Below are 23,776 nucleotides of genomic sequence, written 5' to 3' on the forward strand. Positions count from 1 at the left end.
TCTGTTTTGTGTGTGTGAGACATGGTAACAGCCCCTAGAACATGCTGCAGAATGCCATTGGAGAAAAGCACTCTTGAAAGCATCGGACTGAACCAAGGTCAGTGACCTCTTAGAATAGACCACCTGCCCTTCAGGGGCTCTACCGGGGCACAAGTCGTCCTTCACCCACGACAGAAAACCTGCCCACAGCAGTGACAACTCTGGCGATCACCTCCCCATACCATACAAAACAGGAAAAGGTCTTTATTGGTCACCGCTGCCTGGACAAGCAGCAGTGCTGGGACAGACTGTTGCATGTGGGGGCTGTTTTGTACAGAGTCTACGACCAACGCTACATAAACCGAGAACATCTAATTCCTTACAGAGGAGGAGGCCATCACGAGAAGACTGTGATGTACCATTACCACTTCACACAGCATATAGATCTATGCATCTATGGATAGATTATATAATTTATTACAAATAAACTGTAGTTTCACATCTCTCCAAAAGGGATCCTGTGTTTACACATATATGTTTGGGCTCTGAACGTACAAGAAAGGATTGGGGCTGAGTTTGATCCATGCAAAGCTCATACATCTATCACTAAGTACTTTAAAAATAGAATGGTCTCCTTTAGAACAAATCCAGTGTTTAGATTGAGGATTAGTAAAACAGTATGAAACGAATGAAATACACGGATAGAAACTAGGAGGTGATCTACATGATGGTTCTGGAAAGGGGTGCAGGACCAAAGGGTACGGTCCTCTCTTAAAATCTGCCAGGAGACCAGAGACTCGGCCCACGTGGAGCCCCGAGGAGGTGGGCCTGGTGAGTCACTATCCATGTCAGGCTGGGAGCACCACAGAAGGGCGTGTACCCTCCCCACACGAACCTGTTTTATAGCAGAAGGTGGACGAGGTCAGTTCCCACGGAGGGTCCCCGCTCGGTGAGTGTTGTCCTACGGTGTCGGGCAGGGGTGGTGGTGGGAGGAGAGCAGGGCAGTATGACCTGCGGGGTAGACCTCGTTCCTTTGAGCACAAGCTTTCCGAGAGAGAAGCTGATGTTCAATTAAACATGGGCACCGTCTGCCTGCGTGGAAACGTCTCCTGGTCCTGACAGTCTTCATGCAGCGGTGGGGCGGCCGGCGCGGGCCACCTTCACTCAAACATCTCGTAGTGGCGCGTCTGCCTCACCCTGGGCACCATGTCGATAAGGAGTCTGCGAGGAGGAAGCGGACCGGTCACCCCAACAAGGACCCTCCACAGCCCTGGGCTTGGGGAACAGATGGGGGCTTTGTTTCCATAAATACTATTCACATACCATAACATCCCTGGGATTTGGTGGGTTTTAGTGTACACACGGGCAGCGCAGCTGTTATCACCACCTAATTCCAGAACATTTTCATTACCCCCCTAAAAAACAAACTCACTGGCAATCACCCTACCTTACCCCCCGCAACAACCACTAATCTACTTTCTCTAAAGATCTGCCTATTCGAGGTACTGACTATAACTGGAATCATGCACCATGTAGCCTTCTGTAACTGGCTTCTTCCATTGGGTGTATTTTCGAGGTTCATCCGTGTGGTACAAATCAGTATTTCATTCTTCTTCTGGCTGAATAAATCCTCCACTGTGTCTCTACCACCTTTTATTTAATCAATGGACATTTGTGTTCTTTAAAACCTGCATATGGATTGTATGTTGGGCATACGAGTTTTTTCTACTTTTTGCCCACTGTGAATAATGCCACTACGATCGTTTGTGTGTAAGTGTTTACATGGATATGTTTTCATGTCTCTGGATTATGTACCAAGGAGTGGAACTGCTGGGCCAAATAGCAACTCTGTGTTTAACACTTTGAGAAACTGCTAACCTATCCCTGAAATGGCTAAACAATTTTATATCCCCACCAACAGAATATGGAGTTTTGATTTCTCCTTAACCTCACCAACACTTACTGTCTCTTGTATTAAAGCCATCCTGGTGGGAGAGAGAGGTGGGTGTGTTAATACTTAAAAGCTTGAGAAACTGTTTTCAGAGGCTGACTCCAGCCTGGACGCTGGGTACAGAGCCAGTGATGCCCACAGGGCACTTTAGTGAGTGGCCTCGGGCTGGACTAGAACGCAAGGCCTGGGTGGGTTTTTCTACATGCAGCCCTTGTGCACAAAGTCCCTTTAAGAAAAAGTTTTCTCAATCTGGGGGCTTTAGCCCCCTCTAAAACCTCCCCACCGACTGCCTCAGGTGGCAGAGGGAGCTAACGGGTGAGGATACCACACAGGCCTGCCTGGTGCATCATCATGACCCTCACTATAGAGGAAGGAAGGGGCACTGATCTTCTGGCACCAAGAGTTGAAGGGAGGACCACTTACCTCCCTTCTCTCCCAGCCACAAGGATGTGTGACGGCTGCTCGGGACTGTTCCAGTCCCCGACCTCGCCCAGGAGCAGGAGGGTCACAGGGACAGGACGTAGTTATCAGAAGTGGGGAATACAGCACCCCTGGCCGCCCAGAGGGTAAAGAGGAAGCAGCACTTACTTGACCCCGTAGGCGAATATGGTGAGGCCAATCAGCACGCCGATGCTGCCGTCCAGGTACCAGACAGCCGAGTTGTGCTTGAACACCTCGGCGCTCAGAAGGATGGAGAAGCCCATCACGCCCCCCACAAGGGAGTTAAACCCTGCAAGGGAAGCAGAGAGAGGCTGAGGTCAGTGCCCAGCGTGGCCACAAGGAAAACCCCCCAAATGCCAAGTGTGCCTCTGCATTCCAGAGCGTGTGCTGGAAGGAATGTTCCAGAAGCATTTTGCAAGCGGCAGCGACCACCTCAGATACCTACGTGGCTTGCCAAGTCTCCACTCATGTCACCAGAGACGCCCTGGATAGTTACCACCCCCATTATCAGTGTCCATCCCCTGCCAGGCACTCCTGCTCATGATGTAGCCTGTGTGTGGTTCCCAACGCCTCCCTCCCACACGCTAGAACGCAGGTCTTGAGAGGGGAGGGGCACCAGGCCTGCTGAACACACGGGGCACATTCAATGCTCAGGGACTCACATCTGTCTGATGTCTGCTAGGCAAGTACAGAGATGGGATCTTCTCAATTCTGTCAAGTCAGATTATCACCCCCATTTTACCAATAATAAGACTTAAGTTGAACAGAATGAGTGAGGTTCAACAAACTGACCAGAGTTACATGGATTGAAAGGGGCAAGGGTGGGTGAACCAGAACCCACATCCTTTCCCAACAGTCTCCCTAAGTCACCTGAGGCTTTTCATACTACAGGAAGGACATGCCAAGTCTCGAATTAGCTACAGAAACCGCAATCAAACAAGACCTGGACACAACACACCCCAATCACCATCTCCTCCCCACATGTCAACTCAGTGGGTCCCTACAACTTGGACATTGCACTTCCAGTCTACTTGTAGGTTTCCCAAGGCTACACGAGAGGGAACGGCTTAGAGGGGCTCCCAGGGGCTCACTGAGGTGTGAGCCACAAGGCTCCTTGCCTGCCTCAGTGTAACTGAGCCCCAAGAGCAGCCGCAGGCAGGCCCACACTGCTTGGGCAGGCCAGGAACCTCTCCAACAGCAGGTCCTGCTCCGTTCTCAGGCAGCTCGGCCTGTGTGAGGGCACCACGCTTCTGCTGAACTCAAAAGCGGTAATTCCAGGTTCCAGCGGGAGAATTGAGATCAATCTTAAATGCATTCAGTGGGGGCTGTACCACTAGCAGACGTTCTAAATGAAGAGCAGGGGAAAAGGAAGAAGAGTGTAGGGTAGAGGTGACTTAGGCCAAATCCCTTCTCAGGATCCACCGGGTAGACCTCAACAGGCTGCCTCCCACAACGGGACCCAGATGAAGCTAGGCCTGCAAGGTCATCTCTGGTGTCTGCATCACACACGCTTCTCTCCCCTCAGACCTCCATCACCTCCCTGCTCCAGTTCGCAGCTGAGGACTCGGCCTCGCATGTCTTAGAGCACATAGGTGCAGATCACAATACCTCATCTTGCCAACACCAAACCCATCACTCACCTGTGCCGGCTGTCCCCACATCCTCAGCTGCTTCTCCAGTTACCCCTGTTTCTATGTCAGACCTGTGCCTTTGTCTCTGTTCACTGAAAGACTTTGTTCTTGAATTTCTTCTCCCTCTCCTGGATCACTCCCACTGGGATAAACCTCCATCTCCTCCCTTGATTCCATGCCACCCCCAACATAACCCCCATTCACTACCTCCCTTTGCGAAACTCCCTGAAGAGCTGTCTACCCTCGTTAAGCATACCTCCCGTTCTCTTTACCCTACCCCACCCTTAGATCCCCTTCCCCTGAGCCCTCCCTGGTCTTGGATGACTGCAGGCTGCCATGTGCCATGGTTGCCTCCCCACGCCTCAGGTCCCCCCGTCCCCTGAGCCCTCCCTGGTCATGGATGGCTCAAGGCTGCCACGTGCCATGGTTGCCTCTCTGTCCTTGTCTTACGCCCTCCTGGGAATGCTTCCCTCCAGCCTCACGTGACACCACCTTCTGCCACTCTCTCTCTTCCCCCTCCAGCTGCTCCTTCTCACTCTCCTTCACTGGATCCTCCTAGTCACCCCCATCCGAGTTCCTGGCTTAGTCCCCCGAAGTCCTCCTCCATCAACATTCTCCCCGCAGGTTCTCACCTCCATCCCATAAGCCAGCGTCTCCCTAGCTCTCTTTCATCCTGACCTTCCCCCTCAGCTGCAGACACAGAAGCATCTCAAACTGAACATGTTCAGAGCAAAAAATTCTGCCTGCAAATGACCTACCTTTCAGCCACCTTCTGTGTAAACAGCGCCCCCATCCACCCAGCTGCTGAAGCTACAACCGTAGGAGTCCATCCTGGACTTTCCTCACACACAAATCTAATCCATCCATCAAGTCATTCTCGTCAACCGTTCCCTCCAAGAGTCATGCTCCGTCTACCCCCAGCCCAAGCCCCCCTCCTCCATTCCCTTCCCCTCCTGCCCACATCTCCCTCCTCACAATGATTCCCCTCGCAGTAGCCAGAGTGACCGTGGTAGTGGACAGCAGCCAAGAGCCTCCAGTAGGCAAGCTGCCCACCCTGGAACCTGTGCAGACTCTTCACGGCCGACAAGCCCTGCCGTGCGTGACCAGCCCCTCCAGCCTTGTGCACGTCAGGTCCCCCGACGTCCCCACCCCCTGTGCTCCGGCCACACTGGACTTGACCAGCCCCGCCCCCTGGACTCCTCCTCCTGGGGTCTCCCAGGCCGCCTCCTCCCCAGCCTGCACTCAGCCCCGACACACCCTCCTACCTTCTCGTCCTTGGCCCTCCTTCACTGTTTTCCAGGGCTCTTCATCACATGGTGTTTTGTTTGTTTGTTTGTTTGTTTTACTGTTTCTCTTTTTACAAACATCGCTCTCTTTCCCACCAGAAATGTAGCTTATAGATAGGAGTTTTGTCTCTTTCCTGCTGTATTCTGAGTCCCAGAATGGAGGCTGCCACTGTTCAGGGCCTTGACTGACTGCTGCGTTCATACTGAACTCACAGATGGACAGAAGGGCCTCAGTCTTGCTAAAAGGATGCCTACTCGCCGGGCTGAGCTATCCCAAGAGAGATGAGGCCTCCAAGGCCCGGGCCCTGGGGTCTCCCTACCAAGGCAGAGCCTGCAGCTGGAGCTCCGGGTAGACAGCCACTGAGAGACAGAGGGCTTACTCCGGGACTTCGGGGTGTGGTTGGGGGCTGTATGGAAAGTCAACCTCCCCACTCCACAAGGTTCACACCTGGTGGACCTCTCCAACCCAGTACCACCTCAATATAGGCAACAAGGATGAGGAAAGGCAAACCCCTCTACCTTCCCCCAACTGGGGCCACATCCTCGGAAGGCCAGTCCAGGGAACTACGTGGAAAAGGAGGCCAGGACCTGCTGGGCGCCTGTGGCTGGTGAGGGCTGTTCCAGGCAGGCCTCTCCTGCCCCGCTGTGTGTACCTGGGGATCTCTGCCCACCGCCCATCGTGAGCCTCCCACCCCTCACCCACTGAGGCCTCCTTGATAGATAGCCAGTCTGACAAGGAGCTTCCTCTGGGTGTCCTGGGGGGAGCGGGAGGGCAGGGCTGGCGTGAGCTTCACCCGAGATGTGCCCCACCACACCAAGTCCCAAGGCCAGATCTCTCAGCCTTCCACCTCCCCGCCGTGGAGGCCAGGGGCAGGTGACTCCCTGGGTGCCCCTTCTCAGGGTGCCTGGGGCGAGGCTGCAGCCCAGGCCCCTGTGGTGTGACCTTCTGGGGCTCCTCCAGACTCACTCACCTCTAGATAATGAGGAAGTGGACTCTGCTTCCCTTCTGTCTCTGTTCTCCACGCAGCTCATGGAGCTGCTGCCCCTCCAGCCTTCGACCTCATGGGAAGCTGGGTGCCAGCCAAGTCTTTCCCAGCTCCTTGCATGTAGGGCACCTGGAACTTCCTCCCTCTCTGACCCGCCCCTGATTTCAGCCTCTGCACATCACACCCTCCATTCTGCCTCCAGTCTCCCCAAGTAGGGGGACAGCAGGTCCACTTTGAGAACGGCGAGGTCATATTTCCCTCCTATCTTCTGACACATCGTGATCGTCAGTGTTTCCCCTCTCCCATCATAAGAGTCTGGCATTCACCCTCTTGCCTCTGGCTGTCCCTTGAATCCTCCTATTCTTTTTATTAATAACAAATGGAATCAGACCCTAGATGGCGCTAGTGGTAAAGAATCCGCCTGCCAATGTAGCAAATGCTGGAGACAAGTTCGATCCCTGGGTCAGGAAGATCCCCCGGAGAAGGGCATGCAACCCACTCCAATATTCTTGCCTGGAGAACTCCATGGACAAAGGAGGCTGGAGGGCTACGGTCCATAGGGTCACAAAGAGTCGGACACGACTGAAGCAACTTAACACACAAGCACGCACAGAATCCAAAAAGTCTCTGGAGCCCACATCTTCTCACAGAGGGCCACAGAGAGCATCCACAGATGCCATTACTCTGTCCAGGGGCTACCTGGGCTGGAGTTGATCTCTCAAGCATCCTCAAAGTTGGGGGAGTTCTGTGTCGAGGGGTGGCCGGGGAAAGGCAGAGACAGGAAGGAGATGGCCTCTGCCCCCGCAGACTAGAATCCTACACCCCTCTTGCTCCAACTTCATCGTGGGCACAGTAGCCCTGGAGCCCTCAGCGAGCCCGCTGGAGCTCAGTAAGTATAGAGAGTGAGGTTCCCCCAGACGGCCACTAGATGTCCACTCGCTCCACCAAATCACCGGGCTCAGCCAGCCCAGGACAATGCGGGGACCCACCTGCCCCTACAGGGGATGGAACTTTCACCTCGTTCACCCATCCCCTCCAGGAGCATCTGACCTTCTCCGCCCACCTTTGGTTATGGCTTATTTCAGCCGCACCTCTTGTGAGCCTGGCGGAAACACTGGAACCAGCACACCTGGACCAGGGGACAATTCTGTATCTGCCCTTCCGCATCCTCCAGGATTCTAGAGCCTTCCCAGCTACAGCCATTCCCCATGAAGGACCCTAAGCTTACAGCCCCAACCCACAGACCTCCCAGCTTACCAAAGCGGCCCACAAGGTCCCATCAGTCCCTTACCTCCGGGGCCCTGCCCTCACCTCCTATGGGGCCCCACCCCAAACTCCCATGCCCATAAGCTCATTCCCATGTCCCCTGTCAAAAGGCGAGGGTGGGATGATTTGACAGAATAGCATTTAAACATGTCTATTATCATATGTGAAACAGATCGCCAGCCCAGGTTCGATGCATGAGACAGGGTGCTCAGGGCTGGTGCACTGGGATCACCCTGAGGGATGGGATGGGGAGGGAGGTGGGAGGAGGGTTCAGGATGGGGAACACATGTACACCCATGGCTGATTCATGTCAATGTATGGCAAAACCCACTACAATATTGTAAAGTAATTAGCCTCCAATTAAAATAAATTAATTAATTAAAAAACAAAAAACAGAGCAGCTGCAAAAGGTAAATGCTGTCATCACCTCAGAACACATAAGAACGTCTAAGGCGATCTTGATTAGAGGCTCTAACGGTCTGGCTTTAATGACTAGATAAGCATCTATATAATTAAGCACATACTGATTTTATGCAGAAAATTCTGATTCAAAGTTATTCATGTACTTGAAAAGCACCACAGGCTCTGGGTAGAGTCAGCCCAGGCCCCTCAACTCAGAGAGGTTTCCAGCTGTCTTGCGGGCAGCTCTGGAGCCAGAACCCTGGCCCCTCGAGGGTTTAGAACTGCCCCCAGGGACCTTGCCACAATCTTCCTCTGTCTGATTTGTAGTATTAACTTCCTGCACAAAATCATTTTGTCTTAAATAATACATAGCCAGCTTCAGCCTAGTCCTGATAGCCATGATCGCATGCTATCACATCACTAAATATCCAGAGCAAGAAAACCCAATTAGACATGATTTCCTGCACAGCATGGGGAAGTCTGGAATCCACCTGCACCCTGCTGCCCCTCTTTCCCTGGAGATATGCTTCCTGACTGTAAGGACAGGACCCAGGGACACCGGATCTGGTGGAGTCAGCCTGGCCCAGTGCACACACGGGCCCACCCATTTCACACACAACACCAGCTTGGGAAGCAGCTGCCTCACCAGGTGACAAGTGAGACCCCCCTGGCCTCTCGGCACCAGAAGCAATTTGCTGGACTTGCTTCCTTCTTGGAGAGAAAGCGCTTGGCCTGCTCCCCTTCCCTGGGCCAAGCCAACATGAACGGCAGGCCCAGGCCGGGGTCCTGAACCCTAGCCTGACCCCTTCCTCCCCAAGTGAGGACATAATTACAGATGGTTCTGCTAATCAATGAATGAGGAAAATCAGGATCCCAGACAATGCAATTAGCAGGAGGCTGTAATTACTACTGCATATTTTGCTGATACTCCCACTAAGTGAGGGATTGCAGAGTGTGCCAAACCTCCCCCCCACCCCCAGGCAACGAGGCTCATGGGACGGGCTTGGGGGTGGGGGTGCTGCCTCCACACTTTGCAACAGCCTTGCTCTGTCTCTCCTCAACCTCCACGGCCTGTTTATTCCTGAGCTCTGCCCGTTTTATAAACATCACCGACATTTCCTCAGTTCCCCAACATCCCAGCCCTCTGCCCTCACCCACTGAGGCCACCACCCCCTGGGCTCCCCAGAGACCTCTCCCTCCCGGAAGTTGCTCTGCTCTGTTCTCCACCTTGTTGGCCGGAAGGGTCATTTAGAAACATCCACCATGTCACCCCTCATCTGCTTAAATATTTAACAAAACATCCAAAATCCCGCGCTTGACCTGGCATACCGAATGCTCCACCCTTGCCCACCTGGCAGGGCCCCTCACCCTGTGACCCTTCCTCACAGGAACCCCCGACCCCCTCTCGAGGCCACAGGCTCCCTCCCACCTCGGTTCCCTCTGCCTGAGGAGTGCCTGTCTCCGCTTTGCCTATTTGTGGGACAATTTTCCCTTAAACTATTCACTCCTCCTTGTAATGACCCCTTCCTGAGGGTTCAGGAGGCAGATGGGAAGACCACTTATGTGTTTGGATAGTTTTGTAGGTGAAAACTATGGAATCCGGAGTCACTTCATTAGAAAACACATACTTATCATCAGGGACTTCTCTTAAAATGTTAAGGAAGGCCGCCTGTCATGGGAGAGGTCCCACTATTCTGAGAAGAAAGGGGTTAAGCCTCAGGGTCAGGGGTGGGGAGGGGACAGGGCCTCCTGCCTGGCAGCTGGGGCCATGGTCTGACTGCTGGGGCCTCCAGTCCAGCATCTCAGCTGTACTCAAACAAACAGAGAAAGTGCTGATGCTCTGTCAGCACAGAGGCTCTGTGACTTTAGGGTGTAAGGTAGGACAGACTTATGGGAATAATGCAGGGCTTGCCAGGTGGTACTAGTGGTAAAGAACCCGCCTGCCCATGCAGGAGATGTAAGACACATGGGTTCAATCCCTGGCTGGCGAAGACGAAGATCCCTTGGAGAAGGAAATGGCAACCCACTCCAGTATTCTTGCCTGGACAATTCCATGGACAGAGGAGTCAGCTACAGCCCACAGGGTCGCAAAAAGTCAGACATGACTGGGTGACTTAGCACGTACGCTGTGTTGACCAGTGCAGCCTCCCCCCAGGCCCGCATTCCCATCCTTCATGTTAAGGAAATGCAGCCGCCCACACATGTTTGCATCCACATATTTCACATAGGTGGGACCTCTGAGGAGCAGGGAGTGGTTCTTTAAAAAGAAATCATGGGAATTCCCTGGTGGACCATGGTTAGGATTCAGTGTTCTCACTGCCAGGGACCTGGGTTCAATCCCTGCTCAGGGAACAAAGATGCCACAAGCCTCGTGGTACGGCTAAGGGGGAAAAAAAATCTTACAATCTCTGCTCTACTTTGTGCAGGTACATCCACCAGCCCACCAGCTAGGACCCTATGACCGCTGACCCCAGGGCACAGGGGCGCATGTCTCTACTCCCGACCCTCAGAAACTTCACACGCTCTGGGATAAAGAGAACGAAAACAGCCGGGAGGTTGTGTTCATCACGTTTCTAGTTTACAAGTCAGCACTAGTGTGCAAAAATGGAAACGTGCTTTTCCTACTTTCACACACCCTTCTCCGTCTGCCCAAAGGCCACACAGGAGGCTCCTCCTGACCCACAGGACACAGAGGGACACGTAAACCTGGTTCGGGTTTTGAGCAAAGTACACATGGCTCATTTCCCCAGCGAAGCCCTGGTCACTGCTACCTGAACTCCCAGGTAAGGGGGAAATGGGTGTGGAGCACACACCAGACCTTCATAGAATCCAGGGAAGATGCTTACTTTTTATTTGGAGTGATGCACAACAAACAAGACTCTGGGAAGCCCTTTGTGCTCTATGATTAGGAGGCAAGCCCTGAGTTACCCTGTTAGGAGGTCTGGGTGGAGGTGCTTTAGGAAGAGCGTATTCAATTCCCAGGCACAAAACATCTGCCCTGATAGGGAACCCTGAGAATCACGAAACAGCCTAGGGAAGGGAGAACAGTGGGGAACAGATTCCAAGCTGTTGAGCTCTTCTGCAAGACGAGCAGCTGAAAGTGACCCAAACAGCACCTTCCCTCACTGTGAGCTCAGCCCCCAGAGGCCAGGCACACTGGCCTTACTCACCATCTGTTATGAGTGCTCTGCTGGTCAGAACCTTCCCCAACATGAACTTCAGCACAGCCAGGATGCTGCACAGGATCCCACTTAAAATGGAGACGCTGAACAGGAAATCATCCTAGAAGAGGAAGTTCCAGATTTCAATGGTTCAGCTCATGCCAGAGCAGATCATCGGCAAACCACTGGCCTTTGCTCCCAGAATTAACAGTTGAGTTTGCTGCCACTCCAGCTTCCCTGGTGGCTCAGCAGTATTTACTGTCTGCTCACCGATGAAGGAGATGTGGCTTTGATCCCTGGGTGGGGAAGATCCCCTGGAGGAGGGCATGGGAACTCACTCCGGTATTCTTGCCTGGGAAATCCCGTGGACAGAGGAGCCTGGTGGGCTACAGTCTACGAGGGGGCAGAGTCACTTAGTGACTGAAGAACAATAGAGGCTGCCACCAGATGGGAGTATATTGCTTGCTTTTATACCTCAGTTACCTGTGTCACCAGAAACTGAAAAGGATGATCAGAAACACACAATCCAGATTTATATTTCTTTAGAAACCTCAGAAACCCATTACATATTCTTTTCTTGTAGGAGACTTCCCTTCCCACTATTCTGCCAAAATGGTTGGCAATCATTGATCAATAATGGAGTTGGTCAAAGTGCTAACAATAGTAACTTCTATGTAGAGTTTTCCAAGGATAAGTCAAAAAGCAGCTAATTGCAAAGTTTGGAACAAGTAAGTAGACCACCAGCTTGAGAACAGGGCCAACTGAACTTGCCACAGGGTCAATTATGGCTGATCAATATGGCTACTTCTGGCTGTATTCTTTCCTTAACTTCACAGAAGCAACTGGAAGTTCAAATATAGCTTTCAAGGTGGGACAAGGCATCTAAAAATATAGTTTGCTGTTGATGTTATCTTAGTACTTCCTCTAAGTTGTTAGCTCACCTTTGGAAGCAAGTGAATGAGTCACATGCCAAAGCGAGTAGAACTGTATCTATTGCCTGACAGCAGGGCCCATGGAAAACTCTCAGCTTAGGGCTCCCAGGCATCACTCCCATGAGATGCAGGCTCCAGATCCCCCAATATGAAAATGCCACTGCCAGCAGAAATCTGATAAAGCATCATATGTACTCGAAGAATGGGTTTCCTAAGTGGTGCAGCAGTAAAGAATCTGTCTGCCAATGTAGGAGAAGCAAGAGATGTGAGTTCAATCCCTGGGACAGGAAGATCCCTGGAGAAGGAAATAGCAACCCACTCCAGTATTCTTGCCTGGAAAATCCCATGGACAGAGGAGCCTGGCGAGCTATAGTGCATGGGATCACAAAGAGTTGGACACGACTCAGCATGCACACATGCATACTTAAAGAACAGAATTCCTTAAGCATTTTATTATTCAAATAACCAAGTAATAGAAAGCTAGGAAGACAGCCTGCTTCCCCAGGTTCAAACCTGAGTAAAGTGATTTGAAAAATCACCTCGCTGGAAACAGGGTATCTGCAAAGCACCTCCTCCACAACACTGATCAGTGGTAGTTGGCCTTAACCTATGTCCACAAATCCTTCACTGCATCCCCCCAAAAGGCACAGCCTAATCCCCTGGTCCTTTGCATGTCAGCTCAACTCATGACTCAAATCTAACAGAATACAGAAAAGAGGAAAAACAAGTTTGGCCAGAAGGTTCATTTGGGTTTTTCCATAACATTTTAAAGAGAAACCCAAGCGAACTTCTTGGCCCACCCAACCATAACTTTATAGGCTAGAAACCACGCGAGTGAGCAAGGTGAGCCTGTCCACACACAATGATACTGCTACCACGTGCCTCCCAACAGGATGGGATGTGAGAAGGACACCTCTGGGTGTCCTGCCCCAAATCCATAACCTCAGTTGAATTGTGAAAAAAAAAAACAAACAGTATTGAGGATGGTCTATAAAACACCTAAGTACTACTTTTCATACATGTCAAGATCATGAAAGACAAGGAACCACTGAGAAACCGTCACAGGTTGGAGGCTAAGGAGATGTGAGGATAAAATGCCACAGAAACAGAAAAGGTCATTAGCAGGAAATCTGGGGAACTCAGTGCAGAGGCTGCAGTTCTGTTAACAGTGCTGTCATCTCATAGTGTTCTTCCCAGGTGGCTCAGTGGCAAAGGACACGCCTGCCAATGGAGGAGATGTGAGTCGGATCCCTGGTTTGGGAAGATCCCCTGGAGAAGTAAATGGCAATCCCACTCCAGTATTCTTGCCTGGGGAATCCCATGGACAGAGGAACCTGGCAGGCTACAGTCCATGGGGTCGCAAAGAGTTGGACACGACTTAGTGACTGAACAACATCACCATCATCTCGTGGTGTGAGGAAGGGCACCTTGGTTATCTGCATGAGATGGTAACATTAAGGGAGGCTGGAGGAAGGGCATACGGGACCTCTCTGTAATGTCTTTGTAAGCGAAGTGAAAGCCGCTCAGCTGTGTCCAACTCTTTGCAACCCCATGGACTATACAGTTCATGGAATTCTCCAGGCCAGAATACTGGAGTGGGTAGCCTATCACTTCTCCAGAGGATCCTCCCAACTCAGGAAGTGAACAAGGGTCTCCTGCATTGCAGGTGGATTCTTTACCAACTGAGTTATCAGGGAAACCCTGTCTTTGTAACTGATGCATAAATCTAAAACTATCCCAAATTTTGCAGTTTTTTAGAATAGTCACTGTATTAAAGTTTCAGTTCCTCAAAATCAGTAAGGACTATGCCAAACCTGGCCTCTTGGCAGATCCCAAGTCCCTGCTGTGTATGGACTGTGCATGGCGGTTACATAAGAGGGGGCTAGGGGTGGTGTTGGGGAATGATCCCCCGCCAACTCCCCAAATCAAAGCTTTCTTCATGTGCGAACTCAGTCTAATTAATTATGCAAGATGGTAGCAATAACTAGAACCAGACATGGAACAGCAGACTAGTTCAAAATTGGGAAAGGAGTACCTCAAAGCTGTATAATGTCATCCTGTTTAACTTCTATGCAGAATACATCATGGGAAATGCCTGGCTAGATGAAGCTCAAGCTGGAATCAAGACTGCTGGGAGAAATATCAATAACCTCTCTAATGACAGAAAGTGAAGAGGAACTAAAGAGCCTCCTGATGAAGGTGAAAGAAGAGAGTGAAAAAGCTGACTTAAAATTCAAGTTTCAATAAACGAAGATCATGGCATCCAGTCCCATCACTTCTTAGCAAATAGATGGGGAAACAATTACAAACTTCATTTTCTTGGGCTCCAAAATCACTGCGGACCCAGAGTGCAGCCATGAAATTAAAAGACACTTGCTCCTTGGAAGAAAATCTATGACAAGCCTAGACAGCGTATTAAAAAGCAGAGACATCACTTTGCCAACAAAGGCCTATAGAGTCAAAGCTATGGTTTTCCAATAGTCATGTACAGATATGAGAGTTGGACCATAAAGAAGGCTGAGCACCAAAGAACTGATGCTTTTGAACTATGTTGCTGGAGAAGACTCTTGAGAGTCCTTTGGACAGCAAGGAAATCAAACCAGTCAATCCTAAAAGCCTAAACTGGGAGATTGAGACAGTAAGTATGGTGAGACCCCAGATTGAGGAGCTGAATTCTCACTGTGCTCACCCCCTGCCTGAAACCTTTATAGTTCCACCCAGTCTGCCCACAAAACCCTCATCCCTACCTTTTCAGAGACAGAGAAAGATGTGTTCACCCCATCCAAGCCCCAGGGAGCTGGGATTTGGGGTACCCCTCCCGCCCCCAGATGCACCTCGAGAAGAGCCAGTGGGCTTTGCTGGTCCTCCCCTGGCTCTGCTCACCTGGGGAGCTCACTGCTGAATGCAGGCTTGGCTGACAAAGGGCAGTGAGGCACCAGCAGATCTTTGCTCGAACTAGACGCCACTTCTCACTGGGGAAACAAACTGAGGCTCTCAGATCTCAATTTTCTCTCCCACAAAGAGCAGTGTGATACCCACAGCCACTGGCAGGCAGCTGGTATGCAGTTAAATGTCATAATTGTTGTTAACGGCACAAGATGCATGATCCACAAGCTAACTTATCTCACCAAACAGCCATATTAGGTGCTAATGGTGAGCCCCAGACACAGCATGGTAAGTACTCCTATACAGGAAACACAGGGACTTCATTACCTAGAGAGAACCACACTCAGTGCAATGTAAAGAAGCATAAGAGAAACTGGTTGGTGTCCGTGGTGACTTAACAAGGGTGAAGGAGCCCTCAGGACCCACCCTTTACCTTGGAGAAGCTTTCCATGGACTGGAATACTGGAGGAACAGAGCAGGGGATTCCTGATGTAATAAAGTAGAAGCATCATATGATAATTAAAGGCACCCAAGCAGAAGGCTCAGTTAATAACTGTGTGACTCTGGGCAAGTCACCGAACCTCCCTCCCTGTAAGCACCTGTAAAATGCAAAAAAAAAAAAAAAAGATCTACCACCCCTGGTGGCTGTGTAGTGTGTCCACAAGGATCAGCTGGAGCTGTTCCCCAGAATCCCCTTGCTAGGTGTTTCCAAGCCACACTCGGCCAGCAGAGACATCTGCAGGAGATCTGGAAAGTGGAGGTGATGCGGTGATCCCTTGTCCCTGAAGACAGCTGCAGGGCACAGCTTGCTGATCCACTGGCTCCTCTTCGTGGAGGCGGAAGAGCCACATCAGACCCTCAGCTCTGCCAGCTCCCCTCGCTCCCCTCCTCCAGCCTTTCTGAGTCCTGGGCCAAGTGCTCAGTGTGTGGTTTCATGTCAAAAGCTTCTTCTGCAGATCAGATCACCCGTGTCCCTGAGGCTGAGACCCTGAGACTCAGATGCAGCTCCTTCAGGGTCTCTGGCAGTCCTGCTCTGCTTCCCTCTTGTTGGGGAGTCCCGCTAACTTCAGGCCCAGACTCTGAAGCAGGAGCCTCCTGCCATTCTGAAACAAAGCCCTATCCTGACCAGTTAAGAGTGGTTCTGCTTCCCTGCTTAAGCTTCACATATTACCTCATAAGGATATTCCGAAATGCTCCAACAGGGCCTGGCACAGAATAAATGATATATTTAAAAGTGCAGAAGCCAATGTGCCAAACTCAGGGTTTTCATGTCTGTGGATTATTCCCACCAACCAGTCTGCTCCCAGGATCAGCTCTGAGAGAACATCTGCCTTCCTCAAGTCTGGGAAAACAGAGACTGGGGCCACCTCAAAGCTTCATCAAGAGCTACAGGGCTTTGCCCACCACAGCTGCACTGATCTGCTTCAGACAAAATAAACTTTGTGGCCAGTCTCATGGAGGACTGGACTGGCACAGACCTGCCAATGCCCTCACCCTAAACCAGCTTTCAACATCCTAGAAGTCTGCTGGGAGTCTCCCAGCCAGAGCCCGCCTGGGTCTTCTCTCTTCCCCCAGCCTCCACATCTATGGTCAGCATGAGCATACTGTCAGAGAAGCAGTCATCAGCCTGCTCAAGGCATCGGTCCCTCCTATAGGCCTTTGTGTCCTCCCCAAATGCATCGTGTGGAAGCCCTAATCTTCCCCGTGATAGCATGTGGAGGCGGAGATGAGGGAGTGATCAGAAGTAGATCAGATCATGAGGATGGGGCCCTCGTGGTGGTATTAGTGTCCTTATAACAAGAAGAAAAAATCTCTCTCTCTCTCTTGTTCTCTCCACCTACACACAATGAAGAAAGGCCAGGTGAGGAAACAGTTCACAGGCAACTATTTGGAATCCAAGGAGTAATCCCTCACCAGGTACTGACCCTGCTGGCAACTTGATCTCAGAGTTCCAGTCTCCAGAAGCATGAGAAATAAATTCCATAAGAAATAAAAGCCACCAAGTCCACAGCATTTTGTTACGTCATCCTGAGTTAAGATGGTTCTGACTGTAACCTTCCTGAGAGTCGGGAAGCCAGATGAGACACGGCTGGTACATAAAGTAAATGCTACATAAGGAAGAGAAATTGCAATCCCGAGTAGGTATGCACCACTGATGGCTTCTCTCCAAGTGCACCCACGCCTGTCACGTCCCACTTAATCCTCACTGCCCAGTCAAGCAGCATCTGAAAGGTGGAGAGACAGATGCACAGCAGTGAGACGACCTGCCCAAGGTCACTCAGCTGGAAGCAGGGCCTGGATGTGTTCCCAGCTGTAAACCTTACCAGGATGCCTCAACCATGGCCGCCTAAGCATCCCTCACATTACTGACTGTGGACCCTGTACAAACAGGGGGACAGGCATTTCCTCATTAGGCATTCTGTCTCCACTGTTGCAGTGCCGGGTCACTGTGGTTTCTCACAATTGGGTCATTACTAAACGGATAGAAATAAGTGAAAAAAGGTTCCAGACAACTAGCCACTCACTCAGAAGCCAAGGATAAATGTATATTAAAGGTTAAAACGACATAAGTCATGTTCATTCTGGCAAGTTTCTTTATGACCTTGTAGGGGTGAAGGGCTTTATAACCATCTCAAAGTCATAAAAATTAATATATTTGACTACATGGAAAATTAAAACATATGCAGAAGATAAATTATACATACTTGGAAAAATGTTATCACAAAGGGTTAGTCTCCCTAATCTAGAAATCCAAAAGACGACCAAGAAACTAATAGAAAATGGGCAAAAGACACGTGCAATAATTAAGCAAATGTTAAATGGCACCCCACTCCAGTACTCTTGCCTGGAAAATCCCATGGACGGAGGAGCCTGGTAGGCTGCAGTCCATGGGGTCGCTAAGAGTCGGACACGACTGAGCGACTTCACTTTCACTTTTCACTTTCATGCATTGGAGAAGGAAATGGCAACCCACTCCAGTGTTCTTGCCTGGAGAATCCCAGGGACGGGGGAGCCTGGTAGGAGGCCGTCTATGGGGTCGTACAGAGTCAGACACGACTGAAGCAACTTAGCAGTAGCAGTAAACATATGAAGATGCTTAAACACACTCATGAAAGAAACAAAAATTACACCAAGATACCATTTTCCCTCTAACCAAAAGGATTAAAAACTTCTACTCCTTGAAAGACACTATTAAAATAATGAAGGAAAGCCACGGATTGGGGGAAATTTTGCAAACACATTTGTTAAAGGACTTGAGCATGTACAACTCAATAAGAAGAAAACAGATGACTCAATTTTTTTTAATGAGTAAAAGCTTTGAACAAACACTTCACCAAGAAGATACATGACTAGCAAATAAGCAGATGAAAAGACAGCCAACATCAGTAGTCAACAGGGAAATGTAAATCAGGACCACTATGAGATATTGCTACATACTTATTAGAATTAGTAAAACTAGAGAAAGAATATCAATTGTGGTACAATTTGAAACAACAGGAACTCTCCTGGACTGTGAGGAGGAATATAAAATGGTACAGCCACTTTGCAAAAGAGATTGGCCAGGCCTTATAAAGTTAAATATAGACTTACCATATATTAATATTAGTTGCTCAGTCATGTCTGACTCTTTGCAACACAATGGACTATAGCTCACCAGGCTCCTCTGTCCATGGAATTCTCTAGGTAAGAATACTAGAGTGGGTTGCCATCTCCTTCCCCAGACCAGGGATTGAACCCGTCTCCCACACTGCAGGCAGTTTCTTTACTGTCTGAGCCATCAGGGAAGCCCATAGGACCCAACAATTCTGCTCATTGGTATTTATCCAAGAGAAAAAAAAAGCCTAAGTCCACACAAAAATCTGCACACCCCTGTCCTTAGCTACCATGTTCATAGCATCCAAAAACTGGAAACAGCTTAGATGTTCAATAAGTGATGGATAAATGAACTGTGGATAAACGGGTATCTGTTTGATGGATAAATTGCCAGGCAATTGAATAGTACTCAGCAATGAAAAAGGACTGGTGGTGCATTCAGTAAGAACACAGCTGCCTTGACAAGCAAATGCTGCATGAAAGAAAGCGGACATGAAAGAGTCCACAGTTCACGACTCATTTCTACTACATTCTGGAAAAGGAAAACCATGCTGACAGCTAGATCAGTAGCTGGGAAGAGGAATTAATTGATGACCATGAAAGTACATGATGGCACTTGTTGGAGTGACAAAAATATTCTCTACCTTCATTATGGTGGTAGCTCTGTAATTATAAACATCTATCAAAACCCATCAAAATATATGAGTGGAATTTTACTGTATGTACATTACATCTCAATAAAACTAATTTAAAAAAAAAAAGCAAAAGCAATTTATCTCAGGGATCCTGAGGTAATAATTACTAGTATTTATGCAATTCAGCATATGCACATTATTATAAAGGACATAAGTTCATTGTCAGGACAGAGATCTAATCTAATCTAATAAAGATTAGATCAGAGGCTTGAGAGGTCAGTGGTGGAATAATGTACCCAGATGGACTGCCTTTGAGTCTCATGAATTTCCTCCACTGATGTGTTTCCACCATCTGGGTGAGTAAACTTCCTTTTATAGACTCATCTCCAGTGTTTGCACCTCTATTAAGCATTTCTTGACAATGTTTCCACTCCATGAGCCCCTGGAACCATGTTCTCTGAGCTCCTGTGACCCCACCTTCCTTCACTGTCCCCCTCTCCTGTGAGCTGTGTGGAAAGGTCCTTTTTCATCCACCCCAGGAGCTATACCCATTGCAATTAAAAAAAAAAAAAAAATCTGTGCTGTGAACTACTATGCTGCAGAGAGAGACACCAAAATCATAATCAACAAAGTCTTTTACAAGCAGTTTTAATGGAAGCTGCAGAAGCATTTATCCATATAGCTGTCATCTTGACCCTCCATGGAAGTATGGAGCATAAGCTTAAAAATCTAAGTGGTAAACGCTTGCCTGGGTTGGTGGGGGTGGGGAGAGGAGAGGGTTAAGCTGGCTGATTTCCTCATGATCAAACCGGGGTGCTGGAATGTACCTCAGAGTGGGAAGAAACACCACCCCAGTTCCTGAGCACCAACTGTGACCCTGGACTGCTGGACAGAGGACATCAGTGAGGGCAAGCCTGAAATTCTGCGACATAGAAGAATCTTGGTTTGACAGACACTCACAGCCTCACTCACACTCGAAGATGCCAGACACGAGCTGGGTCTGAACATCCCCCTCTGCTGCCTGCAGCCAGGGATGTGGGACACGAGGACTTGACTGTGGCTGCCGCCCCAGGCCCACCCCACCACCCCATGGCCTACCCCAGACCTGCAAAGTGCCTCCTGCCTCTTTGAGCAATCACCCACGACTCCCAACCCAAACTTCAGACCAGCCTAGGAGAAGACACCCCCTCAGCCTGTCCTCCACAAGGCCTCTACTTTCCAGAGAGCATGTGATAATGGTCAGTCCATCTGAGGGGCATACTTTTATAAGAGCCAGTAATGCCTTTACTCTGTAATGTTCTAACTTTGTTGATCCCCAAATGGAAGAAGAAACACCTTTACTCAGTGGGATGAATCATTCAGAGAGGAATTCCAGAAACCTGATAGACCCCTGCAGTATGAAAAACTCTTCACCGCAAACTCTGATTTATGCCAAGACTAATCCTGTCTCAGCCGAGAGATCAGGCCGTAGAGATCATGCTCCTTCCCCAGCACCCCCTCTCCAGTACCCCCCACACTGGCCAGCATCACCACCACCAGCCCCCCAACTCTGGCCTACCACCCGATAAGGGAGGGCATGCTGTCTGTATAAACATGAAGTGGTCTGAAAAATACAGAGCATTGGAACTGGAAAAGCAAGGGTCATATAACCCATGCTTCAGGAGGGGAAACAGGCTTGGGAAGAGCAGGTGGCTCCCCAAAGACAGCACTCTTTGCCTCCTTCTCAGCAGCCTGGCATCACCAACCCCTTATAATTCTTTAAGTCCAGGCTAGAATACAGCAACAAGGCTAATTTTAGGATTCAAAAGCAATCAGGGCAGAGCTGATAAAAGCTGATCTGGGGAGGATCTTTGTGCTGACCTGTGACTTGTACACTAGCTCAGGAGACCATGGTCAGCCAGATCTGGGTCTCAGTCAGCTTTTTCCGGGAGGACACAGGGTCCTTGCACTGCCCACCACACACAGCCTGCTGACCTGGTAGATAAGAATACTGACAACTTGATGCTGTTGATAGTATGATGATCTTTTCCAGCTCATCTCAGTGAAATCAAACCAAATCAAACCCATTGGACGAAGCTGACTCCTCTGCCCTCACGTTTATCGCTTGCTCCTTCTCTCACACAGCTCCAGCCACTTCAGCCTCCTCTCTGCTCCTCAAACACACTGAGTGTGCTCCTGCCTCAGGACTTTTGCACGTGCTGTTTCTACTCACTCCCCTACTTCTGTCACATCACAGCTCACGTATCACCTTCTTAGTGAGACTGTTGTTTAATCACTAAGTCATGTCCAACTCTCTTGTGACCCCATGGGCTCCAGCACACCAGGCTACCCTCTGCTTCACCATCTCCCTGAGTTTGCTCAAACTCATGTCCATTGAGTCAGTGATGCCATCCAAGCATCTTATCCTCTGTCGCCCTCTTCTCTTCTTGCCCTCAATCTTTCCCAGCATAAGGGTTTTTTCTAATGAGTCGGCTCTTCACATCAGATAGCCAAAATATTGGAGCTTCAGCTTCTGTCCTTCCAATGAATATTCAGGGTTGATTTCCTTTAGGATTGACTGGTTTGATTTCCTTGCTGTCCAAGGGACTCTCAAGAGTCTTCTCCAGCACCACAGTTCCAAAGCATTAATTCTTCGGCACTCAGCCTGCTTTATGGTTCAACTCGCACATCCGTACATGACTAGTGGAAAAACCACAGGTTTGACTAGATGGCTCTTTGTTGGAATAGTGATGTCTCTGCTTCTTAATACACTGTGCAGATTTGTTACAGCCTTTCTTCCAAGGAGCAAGCCTCTTTTAATTTCATGGCTAGTCACCGCCTGCAGTGATTTTGGAGCCCAAGAAAATAAAAGCAGTCACTGTTTCCACTTTTTCCCCTCTATTTGCCATGAAGTGATGGGACTAAAAGCCACGATCTCTGTTTATTGAATGCTCAGTTTTAAGTCAGCTTTTTCACTTTCCTCTTTCACCTTCATCAAGAAGCTCTTTAGTTCCTCTTTGCTTTCTGATGGTCCCTGACTAATAATCCTCCCCTATATTCTAACCTGTTTTTTCTGATAGCACTTTTCACATTTAAACACATATTGACTATTTAAATTTAAAGTTAATATAACTGAGACTTCCCTAGCGGTCCAGTGGTTAAGAATCCACTTGCTAACGCAGAGGACATGGATTGGATCCCTGGTCCTGGAATATCCCACATGCCTCGGGACAACGAAGCCTGAGCATCACAACTACAGAGTCCATGAGCCACAGTGAAAGATCCCTCATCAGGGAACAAAGATCCTGCACGCCACAGCTAAGACTGAACAAAGCCAAATAAATAAATACTTTTTTTAAACAGTCACTGGGCCAGTTCCAGCACACAGCACACTGTAACCGACACTGTGACAGCAGCCAGAACGGCTGAGGCCCCCACCCTCGTCACTCCCACCAGTGTCCTATATGTCAACAGGGAAGTGCGGGTGTGAACTGACACCTGGAAAGCCAACTCACCTTCTGACAGATCCACACCATCACATGAAACGGGCCATTTCTGGCTGGCCAGCCGCCAGCAGCAGTCTCTAACACTGTGACACTGAGTTTCTCCATGCCCCCCTGCCACCCCCCACATTTCCCCATACAGTCTCATCTCAAAGCACTTTGACTCCTGGTATTGCTCACAGAAGAACATTTGGCAGCACTGCCATTTTTTCTGCAGTGCCACTTGTCACCTCCTATATTCAGTTTATGCCTTATCATAGGTGACACTGTTGGTTGCAATGCCAGGTCACAGGGAGCTGTGGCCACTAACACCAACCAGAGGTCACGTCTGGAAATTCAGACTGTCTATTCCCCCAGAGACCAACACTCTCCCTTTTCATAAGCTGTGTGGCAGCTGGGGGTGGGGGAGAGTGTGGAGGCTCACTTGCTATGTCTGCAAAAAAAAAAAGTGTCCTTTGCTTTCATAATGAGGACAAATTTCAAACCCTTCTGACACTACATGTGTTCTAGAATTACCCAGGGAAATGCGAGTGCTGGCTGAATAAGAAATGTGTATCGATTTATGGCCCCAGGTGAAATTAAAAGTCACTCTCATCCCTAGATCTTTTCATCGCCCCCTTCCCCACCCGACCCCGGCCGATGAGAGAAGATGGCAGACGTGGAGGAAATGACACCAAGCACGAGCCTGCAATTTCCCCTGGTTATTAAATTATATTGACAAATTGCCATGGAGTCACATTAAATGACTTCACAATTTTTAAATTAGCATCAAGCCATTCTGATGTTGGGAGGGTAGAGAGTTGGTGTTTAGATAACCAGGTTAGAAGCCAGGAGGTTCTGCAGAGAGTGGATGTCGGGGTCACTGGCAAGCTTACAGGACAGACTGGGAGCTGGAGTCCTGGCAGTTCCTGGCCGCACTGGCCAACCTGACTGTGGAGTCCCTGCAAAGGCTTGGGAGGGAAGCAGATGTCTGGCTCCACCAGCATCATGAAACTGAGTTTGGCGGGGTCACAGGATGCAGGAGAGGACAGACAGGCAGTGTTGACTGAGGCACCACGACTGCCTCAGTGACAAGAGGGCACTCTGAAGTGCTTGGCTTCCACTCCCAGACGCAGCCTGGCTTCTGTTAAGTGAAGCATCTGTC

At 49.7% G+C, this 23,776-nt stretch overlaps 1 protein-coding gene across 3 annotated transcripts in view; it reads right to left on the minus strand.

The window, feature by feature from the left end:
* Positions 1–434: 434 nt before the first annotated feature.
* TMEM163 (transmembrane protein 163) overlaps positions 435–23,776 on the minus strand; it is a 272,668-nt gene continuing 249,326 nt past the window's right edge. For all 3 annotated transcript variants that reach the window (XM_086367823.1, XM_086367834.1, XM_086367850.1), the window contains exons 6-8: positions 11,113–11,224; positions 2,519–2,660; positions 435–1,200 (exon numbers count right to left, since the gene is read on the minus strand). In XM_086367823.1, coding sequence (XP_086223949.1) covers positions 1,140–1,200; positions 2,519–2,660; positions 11,113–11,224 — 315 coding nt within the window. In that variant the 3' untranslated portion in view covers positions 435–1,139. The remainder of the gene's footprint in view (positions 1,201–2,518; positions 2,661–11,112; positions 11,225–23,776) is intronic.

This window comes from Bos grunniens, chromosome 2, assembly GCF_055505025.1.
Source record: "Bos grunniens cultivar Pamir isolate PY7600 chromosome 2, Bosgru_T2T1.0, whole genome shotgun sequence".
NCBI lineage: Eukaryota > Metazoa > Chordata > Mammalia > Artiodactyla > Bovidae > Bos > Bos grunniens.